The following is an 18,217-nucleotide window of genomic DNA, read 5'->3' on the forward strand; positions in this document are numbered from 1 at the left end:
AGATGCTTCATTCATTCTGGTCCATTTGGACAGGGCTTTCTTTTTACGTTTTTATTTTATTTCTTGGTCGGTGTGCTATTTTATTGTCTCGCCTTCTATTTTGTGGGTTGCTGCTTTACAGAGGCGTACAGTGCTCTGGTCTTATACTATCCAAGTGGCCACACAGCTTCTCCGGGGAAATCCAGACCGCCCTGAGTACAGGACGTTCTCCTGGCCTGCCCTTGTTAGAGATGCAGTTACAGCTTCCCCGAGACTGATGGGCCACTGATGGGCGATGTCAAAGAGCGAAGCTTGTGGCTGATGCTCACACTGAAACATGAGATGAGTTTTCCTTTGTCCTGATCAGTGCACTCTAGACTTTGAGGTAGATTGACCTTGAGTCTACCAGTGAAAACGGAGAAAGCCACAGGGATGGCGAGAGGAGATAGCTTTGGAAACGCCTCAATGACCCTGTATGCATTAGATGCGGTGGGTAATCAAAGAGTCTTCACTAACTCCAAAAGGAAGTGCCGCCCCTCTGGGCAAGTTTCCTGCCTTCCTTATTAATGGTCCTAGATCTTGTTTTTCTTTCTCCGGCTTGGGTTTTATACACCACGGGGAACACAAGGGAAACAAGTGATTTTGGGCTTCCTTCCTCCGCCCCGAAACGTTGTCATTGAAGGAAGGGGATGACTTCGGTGAAGAGATCGTTAGCGTAACGTTGGGTGCCTCTTTTCATCTTGTTTATTCCAGACCAGCCTTAACAGCATGATGAGTGTTTACAGTGAAACCGGAGACTATGGCAACGTGAAGGTCAGTGGGGAAATCCTTCTCCACATCAGCTACTGCTACAAAACTGGCGGGCTCTACATTTTTGTCAAGAATTGCAGAAATCTGGCCATAGGAGATGAAAAGAAACAGAGGACAGATGCGTAAGCACCTAGCACGTTCCCCAGACTGTGTCAGCCACTGCATTCTTTGTTAGTCTGTGTTTCTTTTGCAGAAGCGTCTCGGCATTCCTTCTCTGAAGGCTGCGTCTCCCTTGCTTTGCCAACGTTCTAAATATTCTCTGAAGTGCAGGTATCATGGGTGCGTTTGTGGTTGCCTGATTGTTCAAAAGCTGTCACGCAACGTGATTCAGGACTGACAGATTTGTCCTTTACACAGAGGCAGCTCTTTGAGATAGAAGGGCCCACACGTTGGCACACCCCAGGATGGTATGAGTATTCCGCTAATTGGTGTTCTGGGAAACGCTCCAGAGAAAATCACCATGCTGTTAGCCCAACTGAACACCTTGAACGGGCAATTATGAGGCTCTCAGGATTCCAAGGATCAGCCTGGGAGGGCAACTCTGACCATTAGTGCTTTGGAAAGAGTAGATAGCAAGATGGGTTGGGGCTTCCCAGGACCACTGCCAGGTCTGAGGATTCACTGGGCGGACTCACACGTCGTCATAATCAGCAAAGGGCAAAGGCATATATGGCAAAGTTCTAAAGAATCCAGGCTGAAGCTTCCAGTTACCCTCTCCCACTGGAGTCACACGGGAGGTGCTTATTAAGTCCTCCGGCAACAAGTTGTAACAACACACGTAAAGTGTGTTCTACCAAGGAAGCTCATTCAGAGACTCGCCTGGTCACATACCCAAATCCCAGTCTCCCAGAGGGAAAGCAGATGGTCCGCAGCAGCCGTATTACTTCCACCAATATCCCAGTCCCGGTGAGCCACTTCTGTTTGTTCTGGCAGTAAGGAGAAGCTTCCTGAAATTCATGTTCCTACGTGCCAGCCAAGAGCCAGTCTTCCAGACAGGCACTTCTAAAGAGAGCAGTCTCAGACCTGCCGTGTTTACCCTTTTCCTACGTAATGATAGCCTAGGTGCAATGAACAATGCAGCAAAACTCTTTCCCAAATAGACAAGGAAATGGATTCTGAGAGTAGATTGGTCCCCCGGCGACCTCAGCTAAATATCAGAGAGCTTCAGGGCCAGTATCATCATTTAGACTAGCGTGGGAAGGGATCATCCAAAGCCCCAAGAGATGGGCTTTAGGACTCTGGTGGCATCCTTGACATTCAGTCTTCCACATCTCATACTTTTCTAAGTCTGCCATGATGCCCTGCCCCAAGAGGCTCCTGGGACAGCTCAAAGCAAGGTATTGGGTGGCGTTGCTCTTGTGACTTCTTTTTCACCATTTCTCTTCATCCCCCCATTGCCATTGACTCCACTCATCAGAACTCCTGACATCTGGGTAGAAAGGAAACTGTGAGACCATCGATCATCTTAATCGATATTTATTGAGTAGGATAATATGTCAGTTCCTTGTATATATCTCAGCTGATTTTTTTGTTGTTATTGTCTTTTTTGCCATTTCTTCGGCCGCTCCTGCGGCATATGGAGGTTCCCCAGCTAGGGGTCAAATTGGAGCTGTAGCCACCGACCTACACCAGAGCCACAGCAACGTGGGATCCGAGCCGCGTCTGCAACCTACACCACAGCTCATGGCAACGCCAGATCCTTAACCCACTGAGCAAGGGCAGGGACCGAACCCGCAACCTCATGGTTCCTAGTCGGATCCGTTAACCACTGAGCCATGCCGGGAACTCCTATCTCAGCTGATTTAATTCTCACAATGCTGTTAGTTATTATCCCCACGGAGGAAACTGGGATCCAGAGAGGTTAAGAAGCTCTTGAGTTCACCAAAACCAGTGAGGCATGGAGTGATTTAAACCCCGCTGGCTTGATCCCTACTCTTTGCTGCTTCTCTCTTCTTGAAGGTCCAAAGTTATAGCTCAGTATTTCCTGTGATGCAGACAACATTCTCTTTGGTCCTGTCTCTTAGGCTCCCTAGCCTATTCCCTTTGCCTCTTTTATTCACTTAAGTCCCTGAGCATGTCTTGCAAAGCAGATGTTCCCCAATCCTCACTTTCATTTTTTATCCCTCACAGTTATGTCAAGTCATACCTTCTTCCTGACAAGTCCAGAAATAATAAGCGCAAGACCAAAATCAGAACAGGCACCAATCCGGAATTCAATGAAACCCTAAAGGTAAATAAAGATTCTCTCCTAGGAACTTGAGTGATACAGTTTACAACCTCATTGGTTTAGAAGTAACTACGGAGGATTTGCATGTCGGCCTACATGTATTTTAGAAAAGGAGGAGTCGAAGAAATTAGTGTGATACCCTCCACTTTCTGTTTTGGGGAATTAAAAAAAAAAAAAAAAAAGTAAACTCCTCTTACTCTGTGTCTTTCTCTGCTGCTCCTGAAATTGCATCTTAAGTAGGGATGACCCAGGAAAATGACGTCTGACCCGGTACATTGTGTCAAAAAATAGGTTCCATCTTTGAGGGAACTGTATCTTTTCTAGTTCCCCCAAAAGAAGTTTGTGAGAGTTATGGCACTAATTTAGCAGGTGACTTTGTACACACTCCTTGTTCCGTTAACACGGCATAAATATGTAACGTGTCCCATTAGGGTTTCAGAATTTGCCTGAAGTTAGGCACGTGGTTGATGAATAGTAGAGATGCAGGGATGGAGTTGAGGAATCTCAGAGACAGTGGACTAGATAAGATACGACCCAGGCCCCAAGTCTAGAGAAATTACTTTTCCCCATGGACTTCTGTGTAACAACCTCTTCTCTCACCCTGGACCAATCTAGCCTGATAAAAAAGATCCGGGGAGATGGGAATGTAGACATTATTGCCAGTCACAGGGAAATGTCTAGATCTTGTGCCCAGAATAACGGAGTCAGGGTCTACCATAGGAGAACGTTGGTGAGGGGAAGCATGTGTTAGCAGGGACCCCTGTGGAAGCAGGAGCCAATATCCAAAGGATCAAAATGAAGAGTTCCTGTCATGGCTCAGTGGTTAACGAATCTGACTAGGAACCATGAGGTTGCAGGTTCGATCCCTGGCCTTGCTCAGTGGGTTAAGGATCCGGCGTTGCCGTGAGCTGTGGTGTAGGTGGCAGATGCGCCTCGGATCCCGCGTTGCTGTGGCTCTGGCGTAGGCTTAGCAGCTACAGTTCCAATTGGACCCCTAGCCTGGGAACCTCCATATGCCATAGGTGCAGCCCTAGAAAAGGCAAAAAGACAAAAAAAAAAAAAAGGATCAAAATGAAAATGAATGCATATAGGCAGAGGGTGCATCCAGCGGCCATGACAGGAGAGCAAAGATGAGCCCAAGCAGAAGAGATAAACAGAATCACATGGCAGATTCAGGAAGCAGGGAGCCAGGGTTAATCCTGCTGGGAACAGCAAGGACAGGTGTAGACATAAATCCAAAATCAATAAACAGTCAGTCTGCTCCGTGTCCCAGGTGGTATTTGCTCAGGACAAGCAGGAGATCTGAGGGTATGCAGACATGTGACCCTGGATTATGGTCTGCTGGAAGAGGAAAAACCACATCAGTAATATTTTCTTCCCACTCAGTCTGCTCTTAGGCTCACCTTTATAAAGTTTGGCATTTGCAAGTGCCACTTTTCTGGATTTGGGGGCTGCTTATTTATTTATAAATAAAATCAGAGCAGTCAGAGAATTGATATTATGAAACCTTGCACTTAGAAATTAGTTGTTGAAAAAGAATTAGGTAAATGAAAAGTAAGTAAAACTGAAAAGGGGACAGGCTTCATCACCTAACTTTTTTTCGCAATATCTGAAGTTTATTTATTTTTTTATTTTAGTTTTATGGCTGCACCCACGGCCTATGGAAGTTCCCAGGCCGGGGATTGAATCGAAGCCACAGCTAAGACCTACACTGTAGCTGCGGCAACGCGGGATCCTTTAGCCCACCAAGCTGGGCCAGGGGTCAAACCCCCACGTCCACATTGACCCAAGCCACTGCAGTTGGCGTCTTAACCCACTGCACCACAGTGGGAACTCCAGTATCTGAAGCTTATTGACTCCCCCTCCCCAAGAGTCTGTTGATCTGTCTTTCAGGACTAGGTCTCACTCAAAATGAGTTTATGGTATATAACCTGACATGTTTTTCTCTTGGGTTTTGGTCATATTACTAATGCATATGAGGTGAAAGGTGGTGGAAGTAAATTTCCACCTGTCCTGGAACTGGGCAGAGCCCTCCTTGAGGAGGGTGACATTGCCAATGTCATTTTGCAGTACACCATCAGCCACACCCAGCTGGAAACGAGGACTCTGCAGCTCTCAGTCTGGCATCACGATCGATTTGGACGGAACAGCTTCCTTGGGGAGGTGGAGATTCCTTTTGACTCATGGAACTTTGAAAATCCCAGTGATGAGTGGTTTGTGCTTCAGCCCAAGGTAGGAAACACTTCCAGGTGCGTCAAACAGTTAGACAAGTGATGAGCAAAGTGAATGTCACAGGCCTCCAAGAATCTGACGACTTGCTGTTGTCAAGTGATAACCTGAAAAGATGAGTGCAGCTAATTTGGGGATAATACCGTAAATCCATTTTTTTTTTTTTGTCTTTTTAGGGCTGCACTCACAGCATATGGAAGTTCCCAGGATAGGGGTAGAATCAGAGCTGTAGCTGCCAGCCTATACCACAGCTCACAGCAACACTGGATCCTTAACCCACTGAGCGAGGCCAAGGATCAAACCCGAATCCTCGTGGATGCTGGTTGGGTTCGTTAACTGCTGAGCCATGACGGGAACTCCCATTAATCTTTTTTTTTTTTTTTTTTTTTTCGGTCTTTTGTCCTTTTAGGGCCGCTCCCGCGGCATATGGAGGTTCCCAGGCTAGGGGTCGAATCAGAGCTGTAGCCACCGACCTACACCACAGCCACAGCAACACCAGATCCAAGCCACATCTGTGACCTATACCACAGCTCACGGCAACACCGGATCCTGAACCCACTGAGCGAGTCCGGGTATCAAACCCACAACCTCATGGTTCCTAGTCGGATTCGTTTCTGCTGCGCTATGACAGGAACTCCCCCAGAAATCCATTCTTGGGGAAATCCTTCTTTGATATAGACCATCTGTAAAATGCAAGCCACATGAGCATATATGTTATTAATTTGACCTACTAAAAAATGTGTTCATCATTTGAAGGTCACCAGGGATAAACCAAAGAATATTATGATACAGTCCTATTAGAAAGAGTAAGCATTCATTTCCACATAGGCAAACATAGCTCCAGAGAGCATCATCCGTCTCCCAGCATTCTCTCTCCCTCATTTGCCACAATCCAAACAGGAGCAAGAGTGGTCTTGCCTTGGCTCTTATGAGGAAGGAATCTGTAGCTAAAGTATCTGGTTTCCTACATTCCTCCTTTTGAGATTCAGAACCCAGGTCTTGAGTTAGATTCAGAAAAAAAAAAAAATGGTGTTCCCGTCACGGCGCAGTGGTTATCGAATCCAACTAGGAACCATGAGGTTGCGGGTTCAATCCCTGGCCTCGCACAGTAGGTTGAGGATCTGGCGTTGCCATGAGCTGTGGTGTAGGTCGCAGATGCGTCTCGGATCTGGTGTTGCTGTGGCTGTGGTGTAGGCCGGTGGCTACAGCTCCGATTAGACCCCTAGCCTGGGAACCTCCAATGTGCCATGGGAGAGGCCCTAGAAAAGGCAGAAAGACACACACACACACACAAAATCTCAAAGCTGGTTCTAGAAATTAAATGCTGCTCTAGTATCATTCTAAACTAAACTTAACAGTACCTGGGATTCACTCTAGGCAACTGGGATCTCTACATTTACAGTAATTTTTGAAGTCAAAAGAGAGGTGGTAAAAAGGTCACATTCCTGTAACCCATGATTGTTCTTTACAGAGAGAGAGGCAAAAAGAAGATGATGAGGAAGCTAGCGGACTCAGGTCAGACTTCCTGGGTTCGATGCTGGCTTCACGCCTATCTGTGTAACCTTGGGCAAGTGACTTAACTTCCCAGGGGTTGGTGTTATCATTGGTGACAGTAATTGGAGATAGCTTATAGGGATGCCATGCCATGAGGCGTGAAGAAGCCTGCTGTGTGATACTTGCAGTATCGTGTCAGTTGCATTCTAACCTTCTCAATAAATACTAAGTTGTACGTATGCTGCATTGCAGTCCTTGTATTGCAGTCGGCAGAAACTGCAGCTTATATGGCTCTAAGAATAAAAGGGAAATTATCAGCCAGTGATTAGCAAGCATGGCTTGATCCAGATGCTCAACTCTTAACAAGGCCCTGGAGTCTCTTGGTCTCTCTTCTGTGTGTTGGCTTCATTTGCAGACTTCACTCTGGTGGATTTTCTAACTGTTGACTTCAGACTCAGTGTAAATAACTCATGGAACATCTTTAGGAGGTATAATTGGGCTATGGATAAAACGAAATAGAACAGAAATCTTTAAACAGAAAATAACCGCAAGCCCTTGACTCACATAAGTGTGATAGAGGTAGAAAGTACAATGCGGAGTGCCCGCTGTGGCGCGGTAGGTTAAGAATCCAACTGCAGCAGCTCAGGTTGCTGTAGAGGTGCAGGTTCGATCCCTGGCCCAGCGCAGTGGGTTAAGGATCCGGCCTTGCTGCAGCTATAGTGTAGGTTTTAGCCATGGCTCGGATTCAGTCCCTGGCCTGGGAACTTCCATATGCTGTGGGTGTAGCCCCTCCCCCCCAAAAAAAAGGTTAACAACAAATAAGTCCACAATAGCATAACATTTCTCTGACATTAAATATGGGAAATACTTGGTCATTACAGCGCTAAGTCTCTTGGAATTGAATGAAAAGCCTCACCATAAAGGATAGCAATTAATTTGACTGAACAGTCTCCTATCACTTGCTTCCATTGGTGTATAATGGGTGAGCATCAAAGAATCATAGAACAAATCCAATACATCATATGATGCCTGACGCTGATGAAAGACAAGTAATATGCATCTCAGTCCACGAAATGACCTTGTCTGTCATAAATTTAACATGAAAGCCCAGGGGTGGGGGGTGCTCTTTGGAACCAGCTTGAAGGGTTTCCACTCAGTTTCCTGGAAATGGTTGAAGGATTTGCACTAAGATGAAATCAGAGCTCTCCCAGGCCTCTCCTAGGCATCCTTTGTGCTTAGGGGCTACCAACTTTGCATGCTAATCACTTTCACATTGACTTTGAGCGATCTGACGTTCTAGCCCTAAGGGAGAAGCAGCTCTCTGAGCCTGCCCAAGGGCAGAAAGTTCTGATGGCGTTGCCTGTCTGGAACTCCTTGGTTCCTCTGCCAGATGCCCTTGGATGCCTTTAACCATGTCTCTTGGGAATTTTACCTCCAACAGCCTGCACCTGAGACTCTCTATAGAAGACTGTCCTCAGGCAATTGTAGATGTTTTTTCCACATGGGCAGAGAGCCAGAAATTCCTAGGCACTCTTGTATCCCCAGCCACAAGGCAATTCTTAGCCAAGAACTAATAGATGGGGGGAGTTTGGAGTCAGACACGCTACAGTGGTGCCACGAGGTCACAGTGGGGGGAGTTTGAAAGCTCAGTACCCTCACTGAAAGTGGGCAAAACTCTGAGGAGTTACTTATATCTCCTCCTGAATCAGGCTGTGCCCTCGCCTGGCTTCTTTTTCTTCCCCGACCTGTTTCCCTAACGCTTTCATTGGCCTGTCTTGGGAGCCCTTCCTTAATAAGTCCCTTGTGTGGGGGGGTGGGGCATGGAAATCCTATAAAATTGGATTGTTATGATCTTTGTACAACTATTAATGTAATAAATTCATTGAGTAATAAAAAATAAGCCACTTGCATAAGGACGCTCACCTCCAAGTTGGCATCTGGGGAACGCAACATCGATTAGCGTCTCTAATCCGTGTCATCTTTCTCCGCCAAGCTTCCTCTGACGCGTATAGAGGAAAGCCTGCAGATTAGGCAGACTTGTTTAGATACCGTGCCATCCAGAACTGGGGAGATCAGGTACCATCCCATGATGCCTCCTGCTTCTTGAGTGGCTTGTCCTCAGGCTGAGCTGGGCGCTGCGTGGTTGGTTATCAAGATACCGTGCCATCCAGAACTGGGGAGATCAGGTACCATCCCATGATGCCTCCTGCTTCTTGAGTGGCTTGTCCTCAGGCTGAGCTGGGCGCTGCGTGGTTGGTTATCAGCCGGCTCTGAGAACTGTCACTTCACTCTCCATCTCCCGCCTCAGTCATTTCAGTGCGCTCGTCACCTCATCACCTGCAGCTATAGGATGAGCAGCCCCAGAGACATATTTCTTGTCGATTATCCAGCTGACGAGCTGAAGGGTGAGCTACAGGGACCAATTGCCTTAGTAATAGAGGATCAGAATTAATAGTCCTTAAGCATTTGGAAATACTGACATCCTCTGACAACGGGAAGACACCTCGGCTTATTGCTCATTGACTCTGTGTTGGTGAAAAGCCCCTTGACGCATACCTTTGTTTTTGCTAAGTGTCACCGTGCTCAGCCTGTAAGGAGGCTGTTGCAGACAGAGAAAAAAACTCAAGATGCCAAATGTGCTTACTGTAGAGTAGTTTCACGCTCTAACTCCCATTTCACTGTGTGATGTGGGATTATTTATTAGCTATATAACTCAGTATCTTACTGAAAGGCATATCAGGTAGGTGAACAGGAAGAGCTTGTCCGTATAAGTCACCTTTCGTATGTTCCCAGAAGGTGCTTTTATTCCAAGGACCTTTGAAAGTCAACAGCAAGTTTAAGTGGTTTTCCAAGGAAACCTCCATCCCACCTTCAGGCAGAGCCAATGCGATGTAAGGCCCTGTAGAATGGGTGCCTAGCTATAGGGCTCTCCCTTTCTGTGGCACTTTGGCAGACCTGTGTCTGGAATTTATTACCCCACCTTAGACCTGTAAATATGCTGGGAACTCTGCTTCCTCCTCCGATGGAAAGTGGCTCTCTCTCTTTCCAAAGAGCAAAAGGTAACAGGCTTTTTTCCTTTTTCCTGATTATTCCATGCCCCCTGCTGAGTCAGATCCTTTCTCTGGTTCCCTACGGATTTGGGATGTGGTTTGAATACATCCTGGCCCTCACCCTGGGCCCCAGTGCTCCGTGGACCTCTGGGAGTAGAGGGCAGAGCCCTCGATCAATCACTGCTGGGGGAAGGAGTGTAAAACCCTCCCACTTGCTCGCCTCCGACTGCGCCAGCTCCGAGGCGAGATCTGCCTTGTCCTCAAACCCCCCTCCCCCATGGGACTGGGCAAAACATACCCTCTGTGAAACTTTGCTGATATCACAGCCTTGGCAAGCTTTTCTTCACTTTGTGGACCCACTTTCCTACTACCCATCCTCATAAAACACTCGAACAGAAGTTTGTGTCTCAGGGTCTCCTGAGGACCCCAGAGTAGACAGCTTGTTTCCTTCTCCCAGCTGCTTCCTCCCTGTGTGCACACCTCTGATCACACCTGGCTCCCCACCAGTCTTTTTTTTGGGGGGGGGTCTTTTTAGGGCCACACCCACAGCATATGGAAGTTCCCAGACTACGGGTTGAATCAGAGCTGTAGCCTCTGGCCTACGCCACAGCCACAGCCACAGCAACATGGGATCCGAACTGTGTCTGCAACCTATACCACAGCTCACGGCAGTGCCAGATCCTTAACCCACTGAGCGAGGCCAGGGATTGACACTGTGTCCTCTCAGATACTAGTTGGATTCATTACCCCTGAGCCACAATGGGAACTTCTCCCCACCAGTCTTTAAACACATTCTATACAATCTCCACTATATTCTGCTCATACTGCTTTCTTAACCCAAACTAACCTTCCTCCCCTCCTCCCCCCACCTTCATCTGTTGTCATGTCTCCCATCCTTTAAGGACCAGACACGGGCAGCCTCTTTACCCCAATCTGGATTACTCTCTCTCTCCCCACAGTTGTTTCTTTGTACTTGTATTTGGAGCAACTGGCATCGTTTGCCTGACACTGAGCTTGCTGTGTGGGAGAAGCCCTCATCTCCCAGCAATTAGGACCAATAAGGGGTCAGTCCATGGACGCAGTCACAGAGGTCAAACACATACAAGCACACGCCCCCAAGGCATTGCTTCATCATGTATTTTAACTTCAACTAAATGTGCATTCGTTTGCAAGTCTTCTTTTTTTTTTTTTTTTTAAAGAGAGACTTTATTTATTTATATTTTTTTTTGTCTTTTTTTTTTTTTTGCTATTTCTTTGGGCCGCTCCCACGGTATATGGAGGTTCCCAGGCTAGGGGTTGAATCGGAGCTGTAGCCACTGGCCTACGCCAGAGCCACAGCAACGCGGGATCCGAGCCACGTCTGCAACCTACACCACAGCTCATGGCAACGCCAGATCGTTAACCCACTGAGCAGGGGCAGGAACCGAACCCGCAACCTCATGGTTCCTAGTCAGATTCGTTAACTACTGCGCCACGACGGGAACTCCCGTTTGCAAGTCTTCTAACGTAGGGACAGTTGGTTATGTTTGAGTATGGTTTCAGCGAGTGAAATTCTGTCCTAGCTCCCTGGCATAAATTCTGACCCTCCTGCATCATAATCCCCAGTTTCTAGTATATACTTTCAAAGTCTACCAAAGGCCAAATCTTTCTCAATATCTTATCATCATCTTCCTCATCTTTTACAGCTGCAAGCCCAGATATAATCCAATAGCAAATTGATGTTCAAGTCTTTTGTTCTTCTAAGGTATTCAACTTCATTTTTTATAGTAGCAGCTGTCTTTTTGTACCCTTCAATTTATATGACATTCAGTTATATAATTAGAGCCACGAATATGCCTGGCATAAAGAGCTTCAGGGACTAATGCAGCTGACTTTCTATGAGCCTGTAGTTCAACTGATGGGAGCAGGCATCCTTGGTCTTTTATAGAGGACCCTGCACTTCCGTGGGAGTGGAGAGCATTCATCTGATGAATCAGTTATATAAGGGCAGATGAATAGAGCTTCTAATGAATGTATATCTCCTGGATAGAATGAAAACACACTGAAAGTAGAGTCTCTCTCTCTCTCTCTCTCTCTCTCTTCTGTCCCCACCCCCCTTAGCAAAATGCCTGAAAAGCACTACTACGAGAAGCCACTCCATAAGTGAAATTGAATCCAATTGGTAGGACTGCTTGAATTGAATTGAGTTGAATTGAATTGAATTCTGCCCCCTTTTTCTGTGGAGGAGCTGGCTGAATTACGTAAAATGGTAGCATGCCAGGAGAGGATGTTGCTTTGGAATTTCCTGGCAGGTGTACCCCACATGCCCCCAAGGCATTAGGTATGTGCAGCCTGCAAGATAACTTCCTCCTGTGGATTTCGTTGGCATGTGATTCTAATGCCACAGGACGTCATCTTTATTATTTTCTCATCTCACAAGATTTGAGGACTGTATTTGTACCAAGTCACCAGTGTGTTTGAATTTCAGCTAGAAACCAATGAAACATGAATAAATCCCAATAATGCAAGTTTCGATCTCTACTAATACACTATATATACTATATGTCAGTACGTGATACCTTCACACAGACTTTTTTCTTGCCAGTGTGTCTTCCTACCCAAAGATCTCAGCCAAAAGCAAACAGAGCTTGCACCAGTTACCTGTTGTTGTGTAGAAAACTACCCTCCACCTCAGTGGCTTAAAACAATAGTTTATTATTGTTGTTCTTGATTCTTTGGGATGATTGGACTCAGCTAGGTGGTTCTCACTTAAGGTTTCTCATAGGGTTGCAGCTCGATGAGAGACTGAGGCTGAAGTTCACGGAGGGCTTGACTGGGCTGCTTGTTCCAGTTGGCTGTCTCACACTTGATGTTGGCTGCCAGCTGGGAACTTAGCTTGGCCTGCCAACCAGAGCACCTAGTGTGGCTTTTCCAAGTGGCTTGGACCGCCCATCGTGGCTTCCCAAAGGGGGGATTCTCAATAAGAGTATTCATTCTTACGGAGTTCCTGTTGTGGCTCAGTGGTTAATGAATCCAACTAGGAACCATGAGGTTGCGGGTTCGATCCCTGGCCTTGCTCAGTGGGTTAAGGATCCGGCATTGCCGTGAGCTGTGGTGTAGGTCGCAGACGTGGCTCGGATCCCGCATTGCTGTGGCTATAGGCCGGCAGCTACAGCTCCGATTAGACCCCGAGCCTGGGAACCTCCATATGCCGCGGGAGCGGCCCTAGAAAAGATAAAAAGACAAAAAGAAAAAGAATATTCATTCTTAGAGAAGAAGTAGAAACTGTTAATCTTAAGACCCAAGCCCAGAAACTGGCACACTGTCACTTCTGCCATCTTCTTCTAGTCAAAGTGATCACAGAGCCCACTCAGATCCAAAGAGAAAGGACACATATCTCGCCTCTCCTTGGCTACACTGGCTATGGTATCAAGTAGTGACTTCTTTTATCTTCTACAAAGGCTGTCATAATTTTCCATTTGTGACTTTCAAATAAACTAAAATTTACTGAAACTATCAAACCATAAGAAATGTCCTTTTACAAGGCACTTGATTTTAAAGTAGTAAGATTAGGGAGTTCCCATGTGGCTCAGCAGGTTAAGAACCCGACATAGTGTTCATAAGGATGCAGGTTTGATCCCTGGCGTCACTCAGTGCATTAAGGATCTGGCCTTGCCACAAACTGGGGAGTAGGTCACGGATGCATCTTGGATCCCACATTGTTGTGGCTGTGGCCTAGGCTGGCAGCTGCAGCTCCAGTTCAACCCCTAAGCTTGGGAATTTCCATGTGCTACAGGTGTGGCTATAAAAAGAACAAAAAATAGTAATATTAAATATTAGGTGTATAGTCTGTTTGACCACCTAATCCCATTTGTGCCCCTGGTACAATAGTGAATATAATACTTCAAATGATTTTCCCACTCTTACTAAGAAGTTTTACCACCACCAAGAGGAAAGAAAGTCAGGCAAGGATTCCTTTTCATAATGGTCTCAGTCTTTTTTTGCTGAGGCTTGAACAGTCTCTGGCTTTGTTGTGAGTTTGGGGGTGTCTGAATTCTTCCAGTCTGCTCTCTCTCAGAGGAGAGCGGTTCTCAGCCCCCGACTCATTGCTCAGCAGTCAAGTCCCTGCAGTTAAAGCCTGAGAAAGTACACTACTTTTCTCACTCTATTTGTGAAAAATCGAAGTTTGTTAACTCAATGGCAAGTGGAGACCTACAGAACAGAAGCTCTGGGTGTGTGTTCACACTGAGGTTTTAAATTTTGAATTGGATTTTGAGAGGATTGTAGATCCACATGCAGTCATAAGAAATGACACAGAGAGATCCCGTGGACTCTGTATCCCGTTTCCCAGTGGTTACATCTTGCAAAGCTATAGTGCAGTGCCATGACCAGGGCGGTGGCACTGATACAATCCACCCATCTTGTTCAAGTATCCTTAGTTTTTCACTTATGTGCTTGTGTATTTATTTTTGTGCAGTTTCATCACATGTGTAGTTTTGTATAGTCACCACAACAGCCATGATACAGGACAGTTCCATCACCATGAGAATCCCTCATGTTGTTTGTTTGGTTTTTGTGTGTGTGTGTGTGTGTATTTTTGCCTTTTCTAGGGCCGCTCCCACGGCATGTGGAGATTCCCAGGCTAGGGGTCCAATCAGAGCCGTAGACACCAGCCTACGCCAGAGCCACAGCAACGTGGGATCTGAGCCGCATCTGCAACCTACATCACAGCTCACGGCAATGCCAGATCCATAACCCACTGAACAATGCCAGGGATCGAACCCGCACCCTCATGGTTCCTAGTCGGATTCGTTAACCACTGCGCCACGACGGGAACTCCCTCTCATGCTCTTTTATAACCACACCCGCCCCACTCTTGCCACCCTCATCCATAACCCCTAGCAACCATGAAGCTATTCTCCACATCCATCAATTTGTCATTTCAAGAATGTTAGGTGCAGCCAATTAAAGATCCACCATTATTACTGCAGCAGCTTGGGTCACTGCTATGGGGTGGGTCTGATCCCTGGCCCGGGAGCTTCCCCATGCCACGGGCACAGCCCCCCAGAAAAGAGAGAGAAGGTCATATAAATGGAATTGTATGGTATGTATCCTATTGGGCTGACTTTTTAAAAACTTAAAGTATAATTGATTTACAATGTTGTACCAATCTCTGCTGTGCAGCAAAGTGACTCAGTCATACATACATATATACATTCTTTTGCTCGCATTATGTTCTATCCAAACAGATTGGATATAGTTCTCTGTGTTGTACAGCAGGACCTCATTCCTTATTCATTCTAAATGCAGTAGTTTGCATCTACTAACCCCAAACTCCCAGCCCATCCCACTCCTTCCCCCTCCCCCTTGGCAACCACAAGTCTGTTCTCCATGTCTGTGGGTCTGTTTCTCTTCTGTAGATAGGTTCGTTTGTGTCCTTTTTAGGTTGCACGGATCAGTGATATCATATGGTATTTGCCTTTCTCTTTCTGACTTCACTTAGTATGAGAATCGCTAGTTGCATCCATGTTGCTGCAAATGCCATTCTTTCATTCTTCTTTATGGCTGAGTGGTATTGCATGGTATACATGACTTCTTTCACTCAGCATAGTTCTCTACAGAGTCACCCAAGTCGTCAGATGTGTCAGTAGTCATTCCTTTTTATGGCTGAGTAGTACTCTATGTTACGGGGCTACCACAGTTTTTTAACCGATTCTCTACTGAAGGACGTCGGGGTTGTTTCCACTTTTGTACTATTGCAAATAAAGAGGATAAAAACATGCAGATACAGATTTTTCAGTGTACACAGTCTTCTGCTTCCCTGGATAAATGCCCAAGAGTACATATGGCTAGGTTGAGTGGTCGTTGTAAGTTTAGTCTTTTTTTTTTTGAAATTTTATTTTATCTTTTTTAACAGAATAAAATACATATATTTAAACACAATTACATTCATACAGATTATTATATCATGGATCTTAAGAAACAGATTAAGTGACTCCCTCTGGAGAAGTGGAATGGAAAATATGCTGAGACAAATAGGAAATCTATTCTATACTTTATCCCATTTTGTATGGCTTTCACCTTTACTATTTAGTATTATCTATTACATTCAATTTTTCTTTAAAAATTAGCATTATATTAAAATTATGTATATTATGCAACTATAATTTATAAAGAAGAAAGCCTTATATACCATTAAATATTTTATATAGCATAATAAAAAGAATAACTTAACTGGTAAGAATAGCAAAAATAATATACCCTCTGAAAATAAGTAAAATATAAAATGCATAAATTGGTTAAAAAACAGTGTAGCTATATAAATATGTCCTCACAATTTGTTACATCTTATTGATTCTTCGTATAGGCATTACACCATTCTAGGTGATGTGATAAACAAGACATTATAGACCTTACATTGTACCATGGAGAGAAATGGTTATTAATAATACAGTTGTAGAACTGTATTATTTAATTGGACAGTTGCATCATTTAATTATAACTATCATAAATTCTTTGATGGAGAGGAAATCAGAATCAGATCTAAGAAGACTTCAGCATTCCAAGAATGATGTCAAATGATCCCCTTCGTGGTGGATTATGCACTTATTTACTATGAGATATATTTCTTCTCCAGAGATTCCTTGTTTGTGTATCCATTGTAGATTTTTGGTTTGCAGTTATTCTGAGGTTTTGATATGAGTCTATATGTACATGAGGTTGTTATAAGTTGTTGTTCTCTTAATTGCAAGTTCATCTCCAGTGTCCTGCATTTGTACCCACCTCTTCTCCTGATTTCTGATTTTGGTGGTATAGTTGTACATGGATGATTTCATGTCTTTACTGTATATATACCTTTACTGGTGAGCCTTGTCATTTGTGGCATTTTTGTTTCCTGTTGCTGTCTTTTCTTTTCTGCCTATAGAAGTTCCTTTAGTATTTGTTGTAAGGCTGGTTTAGTGTTGCTGAATTCTCTCAGCTTTTGCTTATCTGAGAAGGTTTTTATTTCTTCTTCAAATCTGAACGAGAGCCTTGCTGGGTAGAGTAATCTTGGTTGGAGGTTTTTTCCTTTCATCACGTTAAGTATATCATGCCACTCCCTTCTGGCCTGCAGAGTTTCTATTGAAAAATCTGCCGATAGCCTTATCGGGGTTCCCTTGTATGTTACTTGTTTCTTCCCCCTAGCTGCTTTCAAGATTTTCTCTTTGTCTTTAATTTTGGTCAGTTTGATTAATATGTGTCTCGGTGTATTCCTCCTTAGGTTTATTTTATATGGTACTTGTTGTGCTTCCTGGATTTGAGTAACATGGAGTGGTGCTTCCATGTTAGGGAAGTTTTCGGCTATTATCCCTTGGAATATTTTTTCTGTCCCCTTCTCTCTCTCTTCTCCTTCTGGTACCCATATAATATGGATGTTGGTGTGTTTCATGTTGTCCCAGAGATCTCTGAGACTCTCTTCATTTGTTTTCAATCTTTTTTCTCTTTTCTGTTCTGCATCCGTAATTTCCACTAATCTGTCCTCCACCTGGCTTATTCGTTCTTCTGCCTCCTGTATTCTGCTGTTAGCTGCTTCTAGTGCATTTTTTATTTCTGTTATTGTATTTTGCATCTCTTCTTGTTTAAGTTTTATATCTTGTATCTCTTTGCTCAGTGTTTCCTGTAAGTTATCCATCTTTGCCTCCAGTTTATTTCCAATGTCTTGCATCATCTTCAGCGTCAACAATCTAAAGTCTTTTTCCTGGATGCTGAGAATCTCCTCATCACTTAGCTGTTTTTCTGGGGTTTTTCCTTTCTCCCTCATCTGAGTTCTCTGTCTTTTCATTTTTATAGGTTTTTGGTGTGGTGACCTTTTTATAGATAACAGAGTTGTAGCCCCTCTTCCTTCTGGTGTCTGCCCCCCTTGTGGCTGAAGTCAGTATGGGGGCTTGCTGTAGGCTTCCTGATGGGAGGGGCTGATGCCTGCCCACTGGTAGGTAGAGCTGATTTTAATCCCTCTGGTGGGTGGAGCTTAGTCTCTGGATGGGATTACAGGCATCTGTGTGCCTGAGGGGTCTTTAGGTAGCCTGTTTACTGAGGGGTGGGGCTGTGATCCCACTGGGGTTGTTGTTTGCCCTGGGGCTTCTCAGCACTGACTGACAGGTGGGGCCAGATTTTCCCAAAGTGGCCACCTCCAGAGAAAAGCAAGGCTGAGTATTCCCAAGAGCTTTGCTTTCAATGTCCTTCCCTCACAACAAGCCACATTCACCCCTGTTTTCCCAGAATGACCTCCAAGAACTGCAGTCAGGTTTGACCCAGATTCCTATGGAGACCTCGCTCTGCCCTGGGATCCAGTGCCCGTGAAAGTCCGTGTGCACCTTTTAAGAATGAGGTCTCCGTTTCCCCCAGTCCTGTGGAGCTCCTGCGCACAAGCCCCACTGGCCTTCAATGCTAGATGCTCCAGGGACTCTTT

The 18,217-nt window shown here is 45.2% G+C and overlaps 1 protein-coding gene across 11 annotated transcripts in view; it reads left to right on the forward strand.

Annotated features, from left to right (window-relative positions):
• SYTL5 (synaptotagmin like 5) overlaps positions 1 to 18,217 on the forward strand; it is a 267,832-nt gene that overhangs the window by 210,820 nt on the left and 38,795 nt on the right. For all 11 annotated transcript variants that reach the window (XM_021079659.1, XM_021079658.1, XM_021079661.1 and 8 more), the window contains 3 exons: positions 733 to 911; positions 2,920 to 3,019; positions 5,087 to 5,248. In XM_021079659.1, the coding sequence (XP_020935318.1) occupies positions 733 to 911; positions 2,920 to 3,019; positions 5,087 to 5,248 (441 nt within the window). The remainder of the gene's footprint in view (positions 1 to 732; positions 912 to 2,919; positions 3,020 to 5,086; positions 5,249 to 18,217) is intronic.

The sequence above is a fragment of the Sus scrofa genome, chromosome X (genome assembly GCF_000003025.6).
Source record: "Sus scrofa isolate TJ Tabasco breed Duroc chromosome X, Sscrofa11.1, whole genome shotgun sequence".
Taxonomy (NCBI): Eukaryota; Metazoa; Chordata; class Mammalia; order Artiodactyla; family Suidae; genus Sus; species Sus scrofa.